The sequence below is a fragment of the Telopea speciosissima genome, chromosome 1 (genome assembly GCF_018873765.1).
Source record: "Telopea speciosissima isolate NSW1024214 ecotype Mountain lineage chromosome 1, Tspe_v1, whole genome shotgun sequence".
Lineage (NCBI taxonomy): Eukaryota > Viridiplantae > Streptophyta > Magnoliopsida > Proteales > Proteaceae > Telopea > Telopea speciosissima.
Window position 1 is genome coordinate 23407968 of NC_057916.1, and position 14627 is coordinate 23422594.

The following is a 14627-nucleotide window of genomic DNA, read 5'->3' on the forward strand; positions in this document are numbered from 1 at the left end:
CAAACCACCCAACCAGAAATACAAAATTTAGATTCACAGATCTATATGATTATTCAACGGTGAGTGGTGAGGGAATGGAGAGCCCGTTTAAAACTAGGGATGTAAACGGATCGGATTCGGATCGGATACGGATCAGATGTGATCGGAGCCGGATATTCCCTGGCCGAATACGGATACCTCTAAACGGATTCGGATGCGGATCGGATTCGGATTTTCGACCATCCGTTTACATATCTGCCTTGTGTAACCCGGACCTTCCTCCCCCTAGCGGATACAATTCTCTCTCAATCCATATCTCTTAGATCATGATTCTCTTTTCATCATATTCTAGAACTTGTTTAATCTTCAAAAACCCTAAAAATCATTATTTACTTAATTTTTTATTATTAAGTATTCGGATTTTTTTTCGGACGGATTTTAATCGGAGTATTCGGATTATTTTCCGGATATCTCTAAACGAATACGGATGCCCCTAAACGAATACGGATGCGAATTCGGATTCGGATTTCGGTTATCCATTTACATCCCTATTTAAAACCCACAAATGTGTGAAATGGAAATTTATGGGCAGCTATTTTTTATTTTCCCCGCCAGGCAGGCTCCAGCCCACTTTAAAGACCAATTACACCAATTTTAGGCCTACACCATTTAGAATCCGTTTAAATGACTATCTAGAGTTAAAGACCAATATCCTGGTTATGCCCTGATTTTAATAACCCGACTATAGTCCAAGACCGATTAAACCCATTCAAGCCCGGCCCATTTAGCTAAACGAACATTCCCAGTGTAGGGCTAAATTAAGCCTGATTAGGACCGGCTGAGACTGACCATGCTCGATCGATTGACACCCTTACCTCATACACTATAAAAAATAGGGATGGAGTCATTGCCAAGTTGCATGACCTTTGCACCAACACGGTCAATGAAATTATGCACGCATGCAGGCATCCAAAAGGGATGGGATTTGTCATTTCACAGGGGTAGGACAATCATTTTGCACTTCTTGTGTCTGGTCACACAGCTAGTAGCCTCTTTTTTCCCCCAAAAAATTATTGTTTTAATTGGTTTTTTTTTTTTTTTTGGGTAATATTGTTTTAATTGGATTTAGTTTATATTCTATATTCAACTGAATCGATTGACACCCCAGTCGCCTTTTTTTTTTTTAAATAACAACCCATTCCCTGACCAACTATACATAAATAGCCAAGAAAGTAATTAATAATTGCTATTTTAAAATAGAAATAACGGTCTGAGGTTTTTTCCAGTTATCTGTTTTTTTGATAAAAGTTTTTTCTAGTTATCACTTCCCGGTAGTCACTAGGATCTCTGTAATCCATCGTGGATCGTGCCCATCTACCAGCTGGATTAATATAATTGGTTACAGTCCAATTGTCCAATCCCATTGGGTTTACAGTCCACCGTAAGATCTTTCACAGGGGAACATTACCTTATCCCGTAATAGTTGACGTCAGCATTCTTAAATCCCGTTCTTAGACGATTATATTTCTCAGTCAAAGCATATTTTACGCGAAGACCCTCTATACTCTCGCTCTCTTTCTATCTAATTTAATATTTGAAGGGAATTTCAATTTCAACGGAGGGTATTTTTAGGAAGTTTCCAGAACAATCCATTTTTTGTCCAACAGTTGTGGCGGCCCGCGATGGCTATAGTGGAAGGAATCAAGCGTGTTCACACCAGAACTCAAATAGCTCGACCGGCCCGACCAGAGTAGTGAGATATTCTAGACGTTCATTGGATAGCAACAGTGTCGTGGCAATTTCACAGTCATCGATATGGACGGTCATCATATTGCCACGTGTCATCGGTACAATGTAATCCACGGTAAAACAGTCTTGAGGCGGGCTGCTCTGGCTCTCTCCCCGATAAATATGGATCAATCCTTCGTTCCCTTCGTGTAAACAGAGTTAAAACCATAACTAACCACCAACAGGGCAAGAGCAACTCATCTCGTGACACTTGAAGCTCTTTTTTTTCCTCTCGCTCTCTGTTTCTTCTTTGTCTTGATTGATCTTACTCTGATAGATCCATGGCAGAGAAGCATTTCAAGTATGCGATCGTAGGCGGTGGTGTTGCGGCTGTAAGTGCCAATCTTCATTCTTTGCATACCGATAGGATTTCTCCTTCGAATAGTGCCTTTTTGTTTCCTTGTTCTGTTGATACTTTGTTAATCATTTCTCTTCAGAATTTCCATTTCGTGGCAAGTAGTTAAAAAATGCGCTTCTAGTTTCATATTTTGGTGTTATTAGTTTTAGTTTTGATGAATTTCATCTGTTTTTTCTTCAGAACTGCTATTCCATGATCTGTAATTTGGCCAATTTTTTGGAGTTTCTTTTTCTATTCTTTAAGTGGATCTTAAATTTGTCTTATTAGCATATTTAAATAGGCGTCTTTGGTTTGAGAGCTCCTATATTGTATAACTTGTTTGGATACTTTTTCTCCCCTGTCTAATGATCTTGCGATCTATCGATATTGAAGTTAGCTCAGGTTATAGAGCAGTGAGTGATACGTTGTTAGGGCGTAGGAACACTACCTGTCCGCATAATGAAGTAATAGTTTCCAGTGTTGAAAATATTTCTTATTTTCCTGTAAATTTGTGACTCGTTTTGTCTTTTCTTTCGCAGGGATATGCTGCTAGGGAGTTTGCTAAACAAGGCATTAAGCCAGGAGAGCTGGCAGTTATTTCCAAAGAAGCAGTACGTTTTCAACCCCCTCCCACTGCGAAAACACCGTACAAAATCTTTGAATTACTTCTAGATTGTAGCTAATTTGTATAATATTGATTTTGATTATTCCTTGATGAAAACATCTGATTACAGAAATACAGTTCAGTGATGACTAGTTGATTAAGGTTAGAATGTGATGAAGAGATATTGTTGCTAAAAGAGAAATTGCAACAGCTATAGCCTGAGGGTTTGTAGGCTGGCAATAACTGTTTTCAAATACTTGAGGAAGCTTTCTAAAACAGGGGGAAGAGTAAAAGGGATATGATTTAACACATGGAGATTGGAAAAGAAGTTCACTTGGTTTGATGATCTCTCTTCTCTGAAAACATACACTGGACAAGTTTACCTGGTGGATGCTTTTAGTTTTGCTCCTTGGCCGCTGTCCCTATATTTGCCTTTTGGATACATGTTTTATCAGTTTGAATATGGCTGCATATCTAGAAAGAACAAAAAAGGGCTAAAAGGGGTCTAGGATTCAAGAATTCATGCATTATAAATTGCCAAGTAATTCTTATGTTGTAGCTTATTTACAACATATTACCTGTAACTACCTTTCGAAAGCACTAATAAGTAATAATAATAACAAATTCCACAACTAAAGATATATTGTTTATGATGCTACTTGCTGCCACTTATACTTCTTTTGATCCTTATTATGTACAGTGGCTGTATTCTTATTTTCAAATTTGAATGCGCTGAACACTATGAGGGCAACAAGTTTCTGTTTTTTTTTCCCACAATGACATATTTTTCCCCTTTTCAGGTGGCTCCCTATGAACGTCCAGCACTTAGCAAGGCATACCTTTTCCCCGAGGGTAAGCCATACATTATTAGACTTGACCAACGTTAGTGATTGTTAGGGTTTACGTTTTGTAAAATTTGGCATCATCATAATGATCTATTGGGTTTGGGTTTCATGCATGGTCCACCTAGGGAAGCCTTCCTAGATACCCTAATATCGGCCATATGGATGAGCCCAAATTTTGTGAGCAGGTAGACCCAGGGTACCCAACTTACATCTCAAGTTTTATCCAAGATGGAGTTGCCCACGTGGCTAAATAAAGCTCTGAAATTCTTTTGAAAAAAGTTTGAATATGGAAGTCTTGAAAATAAATGGAGAGCCAAAAATAGAAAGGAACATGCCAATACATGGTGGTTGTATGAATGAATTCGGCAGCACCTTGCCCCATGGCAAAAGTAGGTGGAGCATGGATAGCCCCTCCTAGGTGGGCCATGTGAAGGACCTTTTGCCTTATCAATGTGATGTATTCTGTGAAAGTTATTATGGCTGTTTGGTTTCAAGGGAAATAAAGGGAAGTGAAATCAAATCAATACTGAAGTGAAAACTTTTGTAATTATTACCTCACATGATTGTGTTTCAACTCCAAAATATTCTAGTTATGGTTATTAAATTTTACTTTACTTTGCATCCTTTTATTTGAGAAGTAAAATAAACATTACATCTGAAAAATATAATTACCAAGTATAGTATGAGTTTTGGGTAGGTTACACAATCATGATTACAAAACTTTTTTTTTTCCTTTTCTAAACTAATTTCCCTTCCCTTACCTTTTCTTGCAACCCAACATAGCCTATAATATGGTTTGTTGTTTTTTTCCCCACATTCTAAATCTCTTCTTGTTCTATCCATAGTTTTACATTTATGCACTGGTGATTTTGAAACAAGATTGATGTGTCTTCCATTTCAGATATGGTTAACTAATTTTTGCTGTAGTTTTCCCCTGAATTACATATCCAATTCTCCAATATTTTTTGCTTACAATGAAATCAATGACAGGAGCTGCAAGACTCCCAGGATTTCATGTCTGTGTTGGGAGTGGGGGTGAGAGACTACTTCCTGAGTGGTATACTGAGAAAGGTGATGCTTGCTTTCCTACAATATTTTTTCAAATGTTATATGTTAGCCTTGGGATGATATATGATTATTTGCATGAATATTCAAAAGAGTTTTTGTAGTACAGATTCATGATTTATGTGTTTCTGTTATGACCACTTGAGCAGGCATAGAGTTGATCCTTAGCACTGAAATAGTGAAAGCAGATATAGCTTCCAAGACTCTTACTAGTGCAGCTGGAGCAACCTTTAAGTATGACGTTTTGATAGTTGCAACTGGTTCTACAGTACGTATCAATTTTCTGATGATTCGTGATTATATTTCCTCTGTTGGTTATTCAAGCTGTATGTTTTATGAAAACAAATAGTTCTCACTAGCAACCAGGCTTTATTTTTCTGTTAAATTTTATTCCCTTTCCCTCCATGCAATTTGTTTCTTGCTTTCTCTTTTGTAGGTCATTAGATTGTCTGATTTTGGTGTTCAAGGAGCTGATGCCAAGAACATCTTCTATTTGAGAGAAATCGATGAAGCTGACAAGCTTATAGAAGCCATTAAGGCAAAGAAGGATGGAAAGGCTGTAATTGTTGGAGGAGGATACATTGGTCTAGAGCTTAGTGCTGTAATGAGGATCAACAATTTTGATGTTACAATGGTCTATCCTGAACCATGGTGCAGTAAGTGACAGCCATTTTAACTTCTCTTATGGACTTATATTATTCTTTGATTTGGATTGAGACTAGTGTGGAAATTGGAAAATTATCTGCAGTTTGCCTCTGAAGCTGAAAGCAAAATTGATGTGATACTGTAATTGAATAAGAAAAACAGTACCAAATCATCTAATTTCCAGAGAACATAAACCAGATTAGAGAGAATTATTATAACTCAAAATCAGCTGCTCAGATGAAACTGAAACTCGGGTAGAGTTCAGGAGTAAGGGAATAAAACAGTTTATGAAATTCACAATTCAATCCAATGGCTGCATTTGAAAATATAAGTCTATCCTAGTTACACCAGGAGAGGGGTATAACAGTAATTTCACATATCAGTATATAACTCAAAGGGACAGATATATCGAGCAATCAATTCTGATTATAGATCATAAATTTCAGCATTAACAGATTAGTGAAATCAGAAATCAATGCAGAATAATGATGCACATTACAGTAGATAAGAGATAAAGTGCAGTATAGGAAGATTGTAAATATATCCAGATCGACTGGTCTGATCTGAGAGAAATTCTAGTTGAGTTTTTCCTTAGGTTCTAGAAGAACTGCATAAAATTTGAGGCGGATCCAATGGCTAGATTCCGTCAATTGACATTCGTGTCAAGAAACCCTTGCATATGAATTCCTAATCAGATTAGAAATTGCGGGAAATTTAAGAACACTTGCTTTAATGGAGAAGAAGAAGAATAAGAATTAAGGGAAAGAAAAGTGCACCCGGGCTTCCCGCCACAAGGTGTTTGTATGGATCAAACACCAACTGAAACCTTGATCAAACACAAGGGAGAGCACACCACGATAGGCAGCAAAGACAGCTTTTCATTAATTAAAATTTGTGGACAATGCTGGATCCCCTTAAGAACTTATATAGAAGACCTAATAGCAGACTCAAACAATAAAAAGGAAAGGCCTAACCTAATCCTTAACTAACAAAGTAACATAAACTGACTAGGAAACTGAAATAATAAAAAAATTGACTCAAAAAGGCCTAACCCAATCCTTAACTAACATAACCTAACTAATCCTGTATGTCTAGCCTCTTCTCATATTATAGGCCCATTAAAGTGGTCCACTACAAAGAAAACACATGGGATCAAAGGCCCAACACGCATACATAACCCATCCCAAGGCTTATTTCTAATAAAATAAACCCACTTATGTGATTTATCGGCATTAGAAATACTTCTGCATGCTTTTTTGTGGTCCATGAAAGGGCTCTTAGAATTGATAACTTATTTCATTTAATATATTCTTGCAGTGCCTCGGCTCTTCACTGCTGCTATAGCCGCTTTCTATGAGAGTTATTATGCCAAGAAAGGTGTCAACATTATTAAGGGAACAGTTGCAGTTGGGTTTGACACAAATGCAAATGGGGAGGCAAGTTCTCATTCAGCCATGTGATAATAAATGTAATGCACATTAGTCCGACTGGGTTTCTTATTGTCAAACTGCCTCTGTGTTTAGGTGAAGGCTGTCAAACTGAAGGATGGGAGGACACTGGATGCTGACATTGTTGTTGTTGGTGTTGGGGGAAGACCACTTACCACATTGTTCAAAGGACAGGTTGAGGAAGAGAAAGGTGGAATTAAGGTTTGTGGTTCCCAGTTCGTTTTAAACCTGCTCTGCCTTTTAATTCTAATTATGTAGTAGGGAATTTCTTCCATGTGGTCTCAGACATGATTTTTTTCAGGTCTTACTATTTGAATTTTTTTTACATATGAAAAATGTATTCTGTTATGCTGTGTTGGCTTTGTAACTAACTACTGAAGAATATTTTCTGACCAATGTGGCAGATCCAGGCTATCCATCTTATAAGGGAGGTCTTGATAATTCATTTCTGAGTCTGCACCAGTCCTACGCCTACCGCTTAGTTCACTTTCCTCAAACAATGATTTGACCCTTAAAGTTTCCTGAATCTTAAATTTTTTTTGCACCCTTTATCTATACATCATTTAAACAGCTTTCCAAAAGCACCTCTTGGCTTTACCCACCCTACTCTTATTCATGTGCAACTTTTCACCCTCCTTAATTGATTAGTGGACATTGACAACAGAAAAACTGACTCCCTGTGGAATATGTTTGTTGTTATCCTTAACTACCTCTTCTTTCTACCTTTTTGTCCTTATTAAGATTGTGCTGGGTATATTTGTTTATCTGACCTATTTCAATCGTTGCCACTGCTCTACTCTCATCAATCAAAACTATATTATTAGCAAGCAACATTTTATTATACTGGACGTCTGCTTGTTAAAGTTCACTTATATTGGAACATTCTGCACTTCACGTGTAATGCTTCAATATTGAACTAAGCCTATTTTCCCGTAATATTCTTGGTAAACATCAATCTAATCCTGAATAGAGAATTCTTTATTTTACTTTTCCCTATTCCTGTTGCTTAAGAGAAATAGGTTTCTTAATTTTTGAATGACATGTTCATGTGTGATATGTACTTACTTTCCAAGTCTCATGTGTGATATGTACTTTCCATATCTTACATAAATGTTGTCCAGCTTAACCTCTTTTTGGCTTGCAATCAATTGATAAACAACTCTCTCTCTCTCTCTCTCTCTGCCTGCCATGCTATAAACCTTGGGAGAGGGGAGTTGATTGATTAGGAAAGTAGATTGGTGGTTAGTTTCCACATTCGTTGAGCGTTTGCAAAATTTCCTGTTTATGAGATTGTTTGTTTGATTGCAGACCGATGGGTTCTTCAAAACCAGTGTCGCAGACGTCTTTGCAATTGGTGATGTGGCTACCTTCCCTATGAAGTTGTACAATGATATAAGGAGGGTAGAGCACGTTGATCATGCCAGAAAGTCAGCAGAGCAGGCTGTCAAGGTATTTTCTTCTCTGCTGCTGTGTTCTTTATATGAATCCACTTGATGGCCTTATTTTGCATTTTGAGCAAGCACAGTTGAGTTTTAAGTATTCCATTACAAGTAGGCAACGACCAGTGCTTGTAATCCCGTAACAGTAATTCATCTTTGTGAGCAAATGCTTCATTCTTATTATCATCTTGGGGTATTTTAATCAGTACATATTATTGGATCCAGAATAAACCATTTTGCATTTCCCATACAGGCTATCAAGGCAAGCGAGGAAGGGAAGTCAATTGATGTGTATGACTACCTTCCATACTTCTACTCCCGCTCCTTTGATCTATCGTGGCAGTTCTATGGAGACAATGTAGGAGATACTGTGATGTTTGGTGACAGTGATCCAGCATCGCCCAAGCCAAAGTTTGGATCATATTGGATTAAGGATGGTAAGGTTGTTGGTGCATTCTTGGAGGGTGGAACACCAGATGAAAACAAGGCCATTGCCAAAGTTGCGAAGCTCCAACCTCCAGTTCAAAACCTGGATGAACTAGCCAAGGATGGTCTAACATTTGCATCTAAGATTTGAGAGTCCACCTTTCTACAAAGGGAATAAAACGGAATAACTTCCTGTTGTATCACCCAGGCTTTACCCTTGCTATTCATATATGCTATGGTTGTAGTAGCTGATAGATATGTTTGGTTTTGTTAGTTCATGTATAGTGTTCAGAATGTCCAATATTTTCCTGCTGGGACTCTAATGAGTAGGCACTGAATCACTGTTTCTTTTTCTCACTATTCCTACCTTAACAGTATACACTGCGATTGTTAGTACGTGTTCTAGACTCCCAGTACTATACATCTCCTCCCTTTGATCCTAGTCTGTCTTCTACATTTGGATGGTTGGAGTTTAAATTTTGTAATTTGGTGCCTAATAAATTTAAAATAAGACAACGCAATGCCAGCTATGGGATTTATTACTTCCAAAGGGTTTTATAGAGAGACTCCTCAATCGTAGGGGGAGATTTGGATTTCCATCGAACATGGATAGAGGAAGTTGGATTTAGGTTCTAGAAAGGAAAAGATTCCAACAGTATATAAGATGACAGATACTTGCATAGTTTTCTATCCAGTATAAGTGATTTTTCCGGGCTGAGAAATATATCTGTTTTAGTCACAGTGACTTCACTGTTTTGCGTCTTTATTCCAAATAGGCTCCTTGGTTTCTTCATTGAGTTAATTAATTACAGTAAATTTTTATTTAATTAATTATATTAACTGCCACTAAACATTTTAGTTTTAAATTTTTATGAAGTCTAAATTTTAAATAATATCTGGATATATGTGGGTAGGAGACTCAATCACGTTGGCCAGTAGGGGTGACAACAATAGAGATTAGAGAAGTTTCAACAAAAGTAGAAGTGAAACAGGTTGGCATAGTCACATATGGATGGATCATCTGGCTTCAATATAGTCACACATGGTCTAGATGGGTCACCTGGCTTCAATATTGAAGCAGCTCCATCCTACTCTTTAATCACAAAGAAAACACTACTGATGAATTCCATACTCCACACTGGTGCCAGTTTGGGGGGGGGCGGGAGGGGGGGAGGAGGGGGCCTACTATTCAACTGTAACTGTTGCTATATCTGGTTGAACTCCTGAAATGCCTTATAGGTTTGATGACAAAGGGCAGTTGGTTATAAAGAGTAAAAAAGAAAGGGGGGGTCCTTGGTTGATGATGAGGCCTATAAAGCCATAAAAGATAATAAGAAAGCCTGGACTTTCGAATTCCATTAGCCAGAGCTATCTGCCCAATAAGCAATTCTTGAAGAGATTCAAGTGAATTTTCTATTATCAACCTCGATATCTTCCACACCATTTCCATAGAAGTACAATGAATATTGTGATCGTGAAAGCCCTCGTCAGATGTACACAGAATGTAATTTACAGAGGAACAACATTCCTCTAGCATTGCAAGTGGTCTGAGTTAAAGGCCAAGCCCATTTAGCCAAGTAAGTGTTCTATCTAATTTAAAATTTAGACAACCAACTCTGTTAGGTTGATCATTCAGTTCAATCCTCCGTCTGTGCCACCTGATAGGTGTTTAGGTATGTCTTAGACTTCGAAAGGGCCTAACTCGATTGAGTAGTCAACTATAGTCCTGAAAACTCTCTTTGGTGTTGGTTTGAAACGTACCAAAAAAGTCATAATTGCAATATTAAGTACTGCTTCACTTGAGTGATCTAATGAAAAGTAAATTCCCTGCACACCCGAGCAATCCAGATACTATGAAGATCACTATTTTGATTTCCAATAATTGAATTGTTCGCCAGAACCTCCAAACACATAATGATTAATGAAGTATTACAGAGAGGGAGGATTTCCCTGATGAAGTCCTCTTGTTGGAGAAAAGGTGGAGCATGGAGTTCCATTCCCCATTCAACAAAATTGTCGGGAGACTAGTTAGGAACAAAATCAAATCAACCCATCTCAGTTTGCATAGAGAATGACCTATCATACACCTATCAGATTCAACATTTGGCTCTACTTTTGTAAATGAAATAGATTTGGCTGGTGTTGCTAAAGTGACGATGGTTAAGCAACCGTTTATCATAAAAGATTTGACCACATAGAATACACAATTGCCAAACTTAGAAGTCATCAACTAAAAACACTGCAGAGTGCCAGTCACACGTTAAAAGAACTCCAAGGCCTTCTGCTCACACATCTTCAGGTAAGAATGACATTGACATGACACAAATAAGTCCCAGTTCTATGATGAGAATTATATCATTGGCAAAGGAAAGACCCTAACAATATCTTATGTGCATAAAACTAAAGGTAAATCGACATTACTCAATATATCATGCAACATTTTCCTCTCCCTTACATCTCTTCCTACCTAATAGGGGAAAGAAGAAAAAATAATTTAACTTCTACCAAAAATGTTCACTAAACAGACCAAAAATTTAGGATGAGAGCTTGAACATGGGAAGCAAAGGCTCCCTACACAGATCAGCATCTGAATCCCTCAGTCAAAAAGACTAAAGCCCATGTCCTGCAACAATTAAACCCAAAAAAAAATGCAAATTAAAACATTATGAAAAGAATGACTACAAAACCCATAACCTTGATTAACATACCAACATGAAGAAGTAAAAGGTAAAAGCAGGTAAATGTTTTAGTAATACAGGTTCAAAATCTAATGAAGGGATGTGGAATTATATTTAAAAGAATCACAAGGGAATAAGTTAAAATATCATGGTCACCATTTATTCAAGCTCAATCTAACGAGTTACAATGAATCAACACCCAGAACTGTGAAGTTCGAATAGTCCTCTCAGCAGTAATGGTGCATATAATTCTTTTTTTGGGGGTAAAATGGTGCATATAATTCAGGTTCAGAATGTAGTTCACATAAGCTAAGTTTGTTCTCTTGTAAAAAGGTGGAAAATGAAAATTTTCCTGTAAAAATTTATTTCTAGAGCTTAATTTAACGTAAAATACAAAAAATGAAACAATAGGAAAATTTTCATGTAAAATATCTTTTGCATGGAAAATTTTAAAACAAAACAAACAGGGCTATAACGAAAGATTACCTCATCTGACTCCTCTTTCTCTTCCACCTTCTCTTCTTTCTTTGGTTCACCCACTGCAGGTGCTGCACCACCACCGCTACCCCCAGCACTTGCAGCCACTGCAATGGCTGCACCACCACCACCAGCAGGCACGGATGCCAGCTTCTCCCTTCCAGATGCAATCAGCTTTGTAATGTCCTTACCCCTCACTTCAGATAGCAGTAGCTCGATCCTATCATCTTCAAGATCAGCCCCAACTGCAAATCCAAGTAATAGTTTCCATTGTTAAATGAGCCTCAATACATGTTGTTCACTGAAAAAAGAATGCAATATTCAATTTCCATGACCAGTGTCAGAAAGCAGCTTATATTCTAGTTGGAAAACAATTTCAAGATTTAAACAACTCAATATTAAATCGTTGTAAATTGAAAACATGAGAACAGATTTAACATTATGGAACCGAAAGAGGTCCACAAATTATGATTCACTCGATCATGCTTCTTAGACCCCTAATGGAATTATTGGAAGCAGAAGGAAATTTAACTAGTGTTTGATTAAATGAAATTTGACTTTTTATTTAAATCAGTTTTACCGTTTTCCTAAGATTAAAACTACGAAATACTTAGGTGATTCACAATACAGTATATAAAGGTAAACTGCACACACCAGAGATTAGTCAATCAAGACCATTGAAGTGGTGCACCATTTCCTGGATGAATTATACCTAAAATGTATTTGCTAACTGTCTCTTGCATAAACTCATCCCGAAACACTTGAATGTATTACAAATTGTCAGACAACATTCTAGCCCTTCATGCACTAAATAGATTAGCTAGTTAAATTAAAACTATTCAAATGGCTCTTCTCTATGCCAACAAGTTCCCTCATTAATGACAACTTCTCTCCTCTTAGCAATAAATGTATGAACTCTAAATATAGTTCACATAAATGATTACCTCTCTCCTCTTAGCAATAAATGAAAGAGTGTGATTGGACGAGAGGGAGAGAGAGAGAGACATAACAATAAGTGAGGAGAAGGAGCTGGGAATGAATAGTAGATCAAGTCTCTTCCCCTTTTTATAATTGAACATAATTTATGAATAAGAATTCATATTCTTATTAATCTCTCTTTCAATCCTTGATCAAATCAACCTTTCTTCTCTCATCTCGTATCACTATAACTCTATAATATCTCCCTTATCTCTATCACTGTAAAATCATATTACGAAAGAGTCCCGAGGTTGTTAAAATAGGGAAGAGGTAAGATCCCATTGGGATATCTACATATAATATACTATTGCATAGGGGTGCCAGTTTGGCCCTATCAGCCTAAACCCGCCCTGAGCCCGAACAAGGCCTGGGCTGAGATATCTTGGCCCTGAGGGTGGGTTAGGGTCAAGAATTTCTGGCCCTGTCAAGGCCAGGCCAGGCCAAGCCAGAGTTGAGGCCTTAGACTGAGCCCAGCCCAGCCATGTCTTCTGTTTCTCCTTAGCCTAGACTAGCCCATGCATCTCCATTCCCGCTTCCCCGAAAGAGTTGGACCAGAAAGTCATATTGCATCTTCCACCCGTGCCATGCATAATGCTGAAGGCTGAGATGGACAAGGAACTACATCATGGGTGCCCACTGTCCAGTGGCTTTTAATTTCAATTTCAATAATTCCTGTTGAATTCTAATATGATATCTCAAAGCCTATGAATTATGATGTTCTATATGTATTTCTAGTCCCAAGGGTGGGCATGAGGTGCGTAGAGATTTTTAGCAGATGTTTGAGTGTCAATATTTTTTTCATTTATAATTGATAAATCCTTTATTTGAGTTAGAGATGTTCTAATCAACCCACTAATCTGGTGGCTTAGCCAATTCCGAAGGCCCATATCAGTACTCCTCTTGCCTAAGGTTATTCAATGTTAGGGCCAATAAGGGTCAACCGGACCCAAACCCTAAGGACGGGTCAGGGTTGGATTTTTCAGGCCCTGAGTCAGGGTCAAGGTTTGGACTTTGGAGTGTACGTGAAAACATAGAAGGGAAGCAGTAGCTAAATGAAGCTCCTATAATCCTTCTAACAACCAACCCCCCCCCCCCCAAAAAAAAAATCCATATTCAAATGTTGTACACAGTGACAGATAAATATGAAAACAAGTATATAATATACTTTTTTTTTAAGGAAAAAAAAAAACATAATAATTAATTGGGCCGTGTTGCATGCTAAGACACTGACAATTTTCATGTATTCAAGTTCATCGACAGTGTACATCAGTGCAATACCGCATGCTAGAGACACTGACATGTTCATGTATCCTAGTTCATTCACGGTATACAGCATTAAGGGGGGGGGGGAAAGAACAAATAATAATGTCAATAATACAAATTTACTCCGGAAATACCACAAGACACGAACAGAACCACCAACAATGAGGAAAAAGTAAAATCTAAATGAAACCTGATCCGAGGATGTACTTTAAATCGTCGGCAGATGGGCTGGTATTACCGCCAAGAACAGCGAGCAAGTACGCAGCGATAACCTTCATCTCTGCACAAAATTCAGAAAACAGTTAATATCAAATTTCGTTAACAAAATGATAGATAGGGTGAGAGAGAGAGAGAGAGATTACTCGCAGGCTCTAGATATGTAGAGATTAGATCAAAACTCGACTTGTAACCAAGCGGAAGTTGGGGACATGCTGTCAGGTTTATGGAGGGAGGAAACCAAATGCCTCTTATACACAGATCCTTTGTGTCCCTCGTGTCTAGGGTTTTTGTTCACGGTATTGTTACCGATACCGATAACAATACGATTCTGATACATATCGGACTATATCGATCTGAAGTCTGAACTGGACACAATTAAGGGGTAAACGAATTTTTATCCTCTCAAGTGTGTCCAGTGCACCGCACGTAACCAGAA

The 14627-nt window shown here is 37.8% G+C and overlaps 2 protein-coding genes across 3 annotated transcripts; one reads left to right on the plus strand and one right to left on the minus strand.

The window, feature by feature from the left end:
* Window positions 1-1987: 1987 nt before the first annotated feature.
* LOC122655445 (monodehydroascorbate reductase) lies at window positions 1988-8849 on the plus strand. Its single transcript, XM_043849643.1, has 10 exons — window positions 1988-2099; window positions 2644-2715; window positions 3509-3560; window positions 4544-4624; window positions 4768-4886; window positions 5055-5274; window positions 6581-6699; window positions 6787-6912; window positions 8020-8160; window positions 8404-8849. Exons 1-10 carry the CDS (start codon window positions 2049-2051, stop codon window positions 8725-8727), a joined length of 1305 nt encoding a protein of 434 aa, XP_043705578.1. The 5' UTR covers window positions 1988-2048; the 3' UTR covers window positions 8728-8849.
* Window positions 8850-10894: 2045 nt separating this feature from the next.
* On the minus strand, window positions 10895-14397 carry LOC122655453 (60S acidic ribosomal protein P2-like). Of its 2 annotated transcripts, none has more exons than XM_043849653.1 (4): window positions 14351-14397; window positions 14163-14272; window positions 11741-11976; window positions 10895-11199 (listed from the first exon to the last, which is right to left on the minus strand). In XM_043849653.1, the coding sequence occupies exons 2-4, from the start codon at window positions 14248-14250 to the stop codon at window positions 11173-11175; spliced, it is 351 nt and encodes a 116-aa protein (XP_043705588.1). In that variant the 5' UTR covers window positions 14251-14272; window positions 14351-14397; the 3' UTR covers window positions 10895-11172. The 2 variants fall into 2 exon arrangements, with proteins under 2 accessions (XP_043705588.1, XP_043705592.1); XM_043849657.1 differs by having other exon boundaries at window positions 14211-14272; window positions 14351-14372.
* Window positions 14398-14627: the final 230 nt, after the last annotated feature.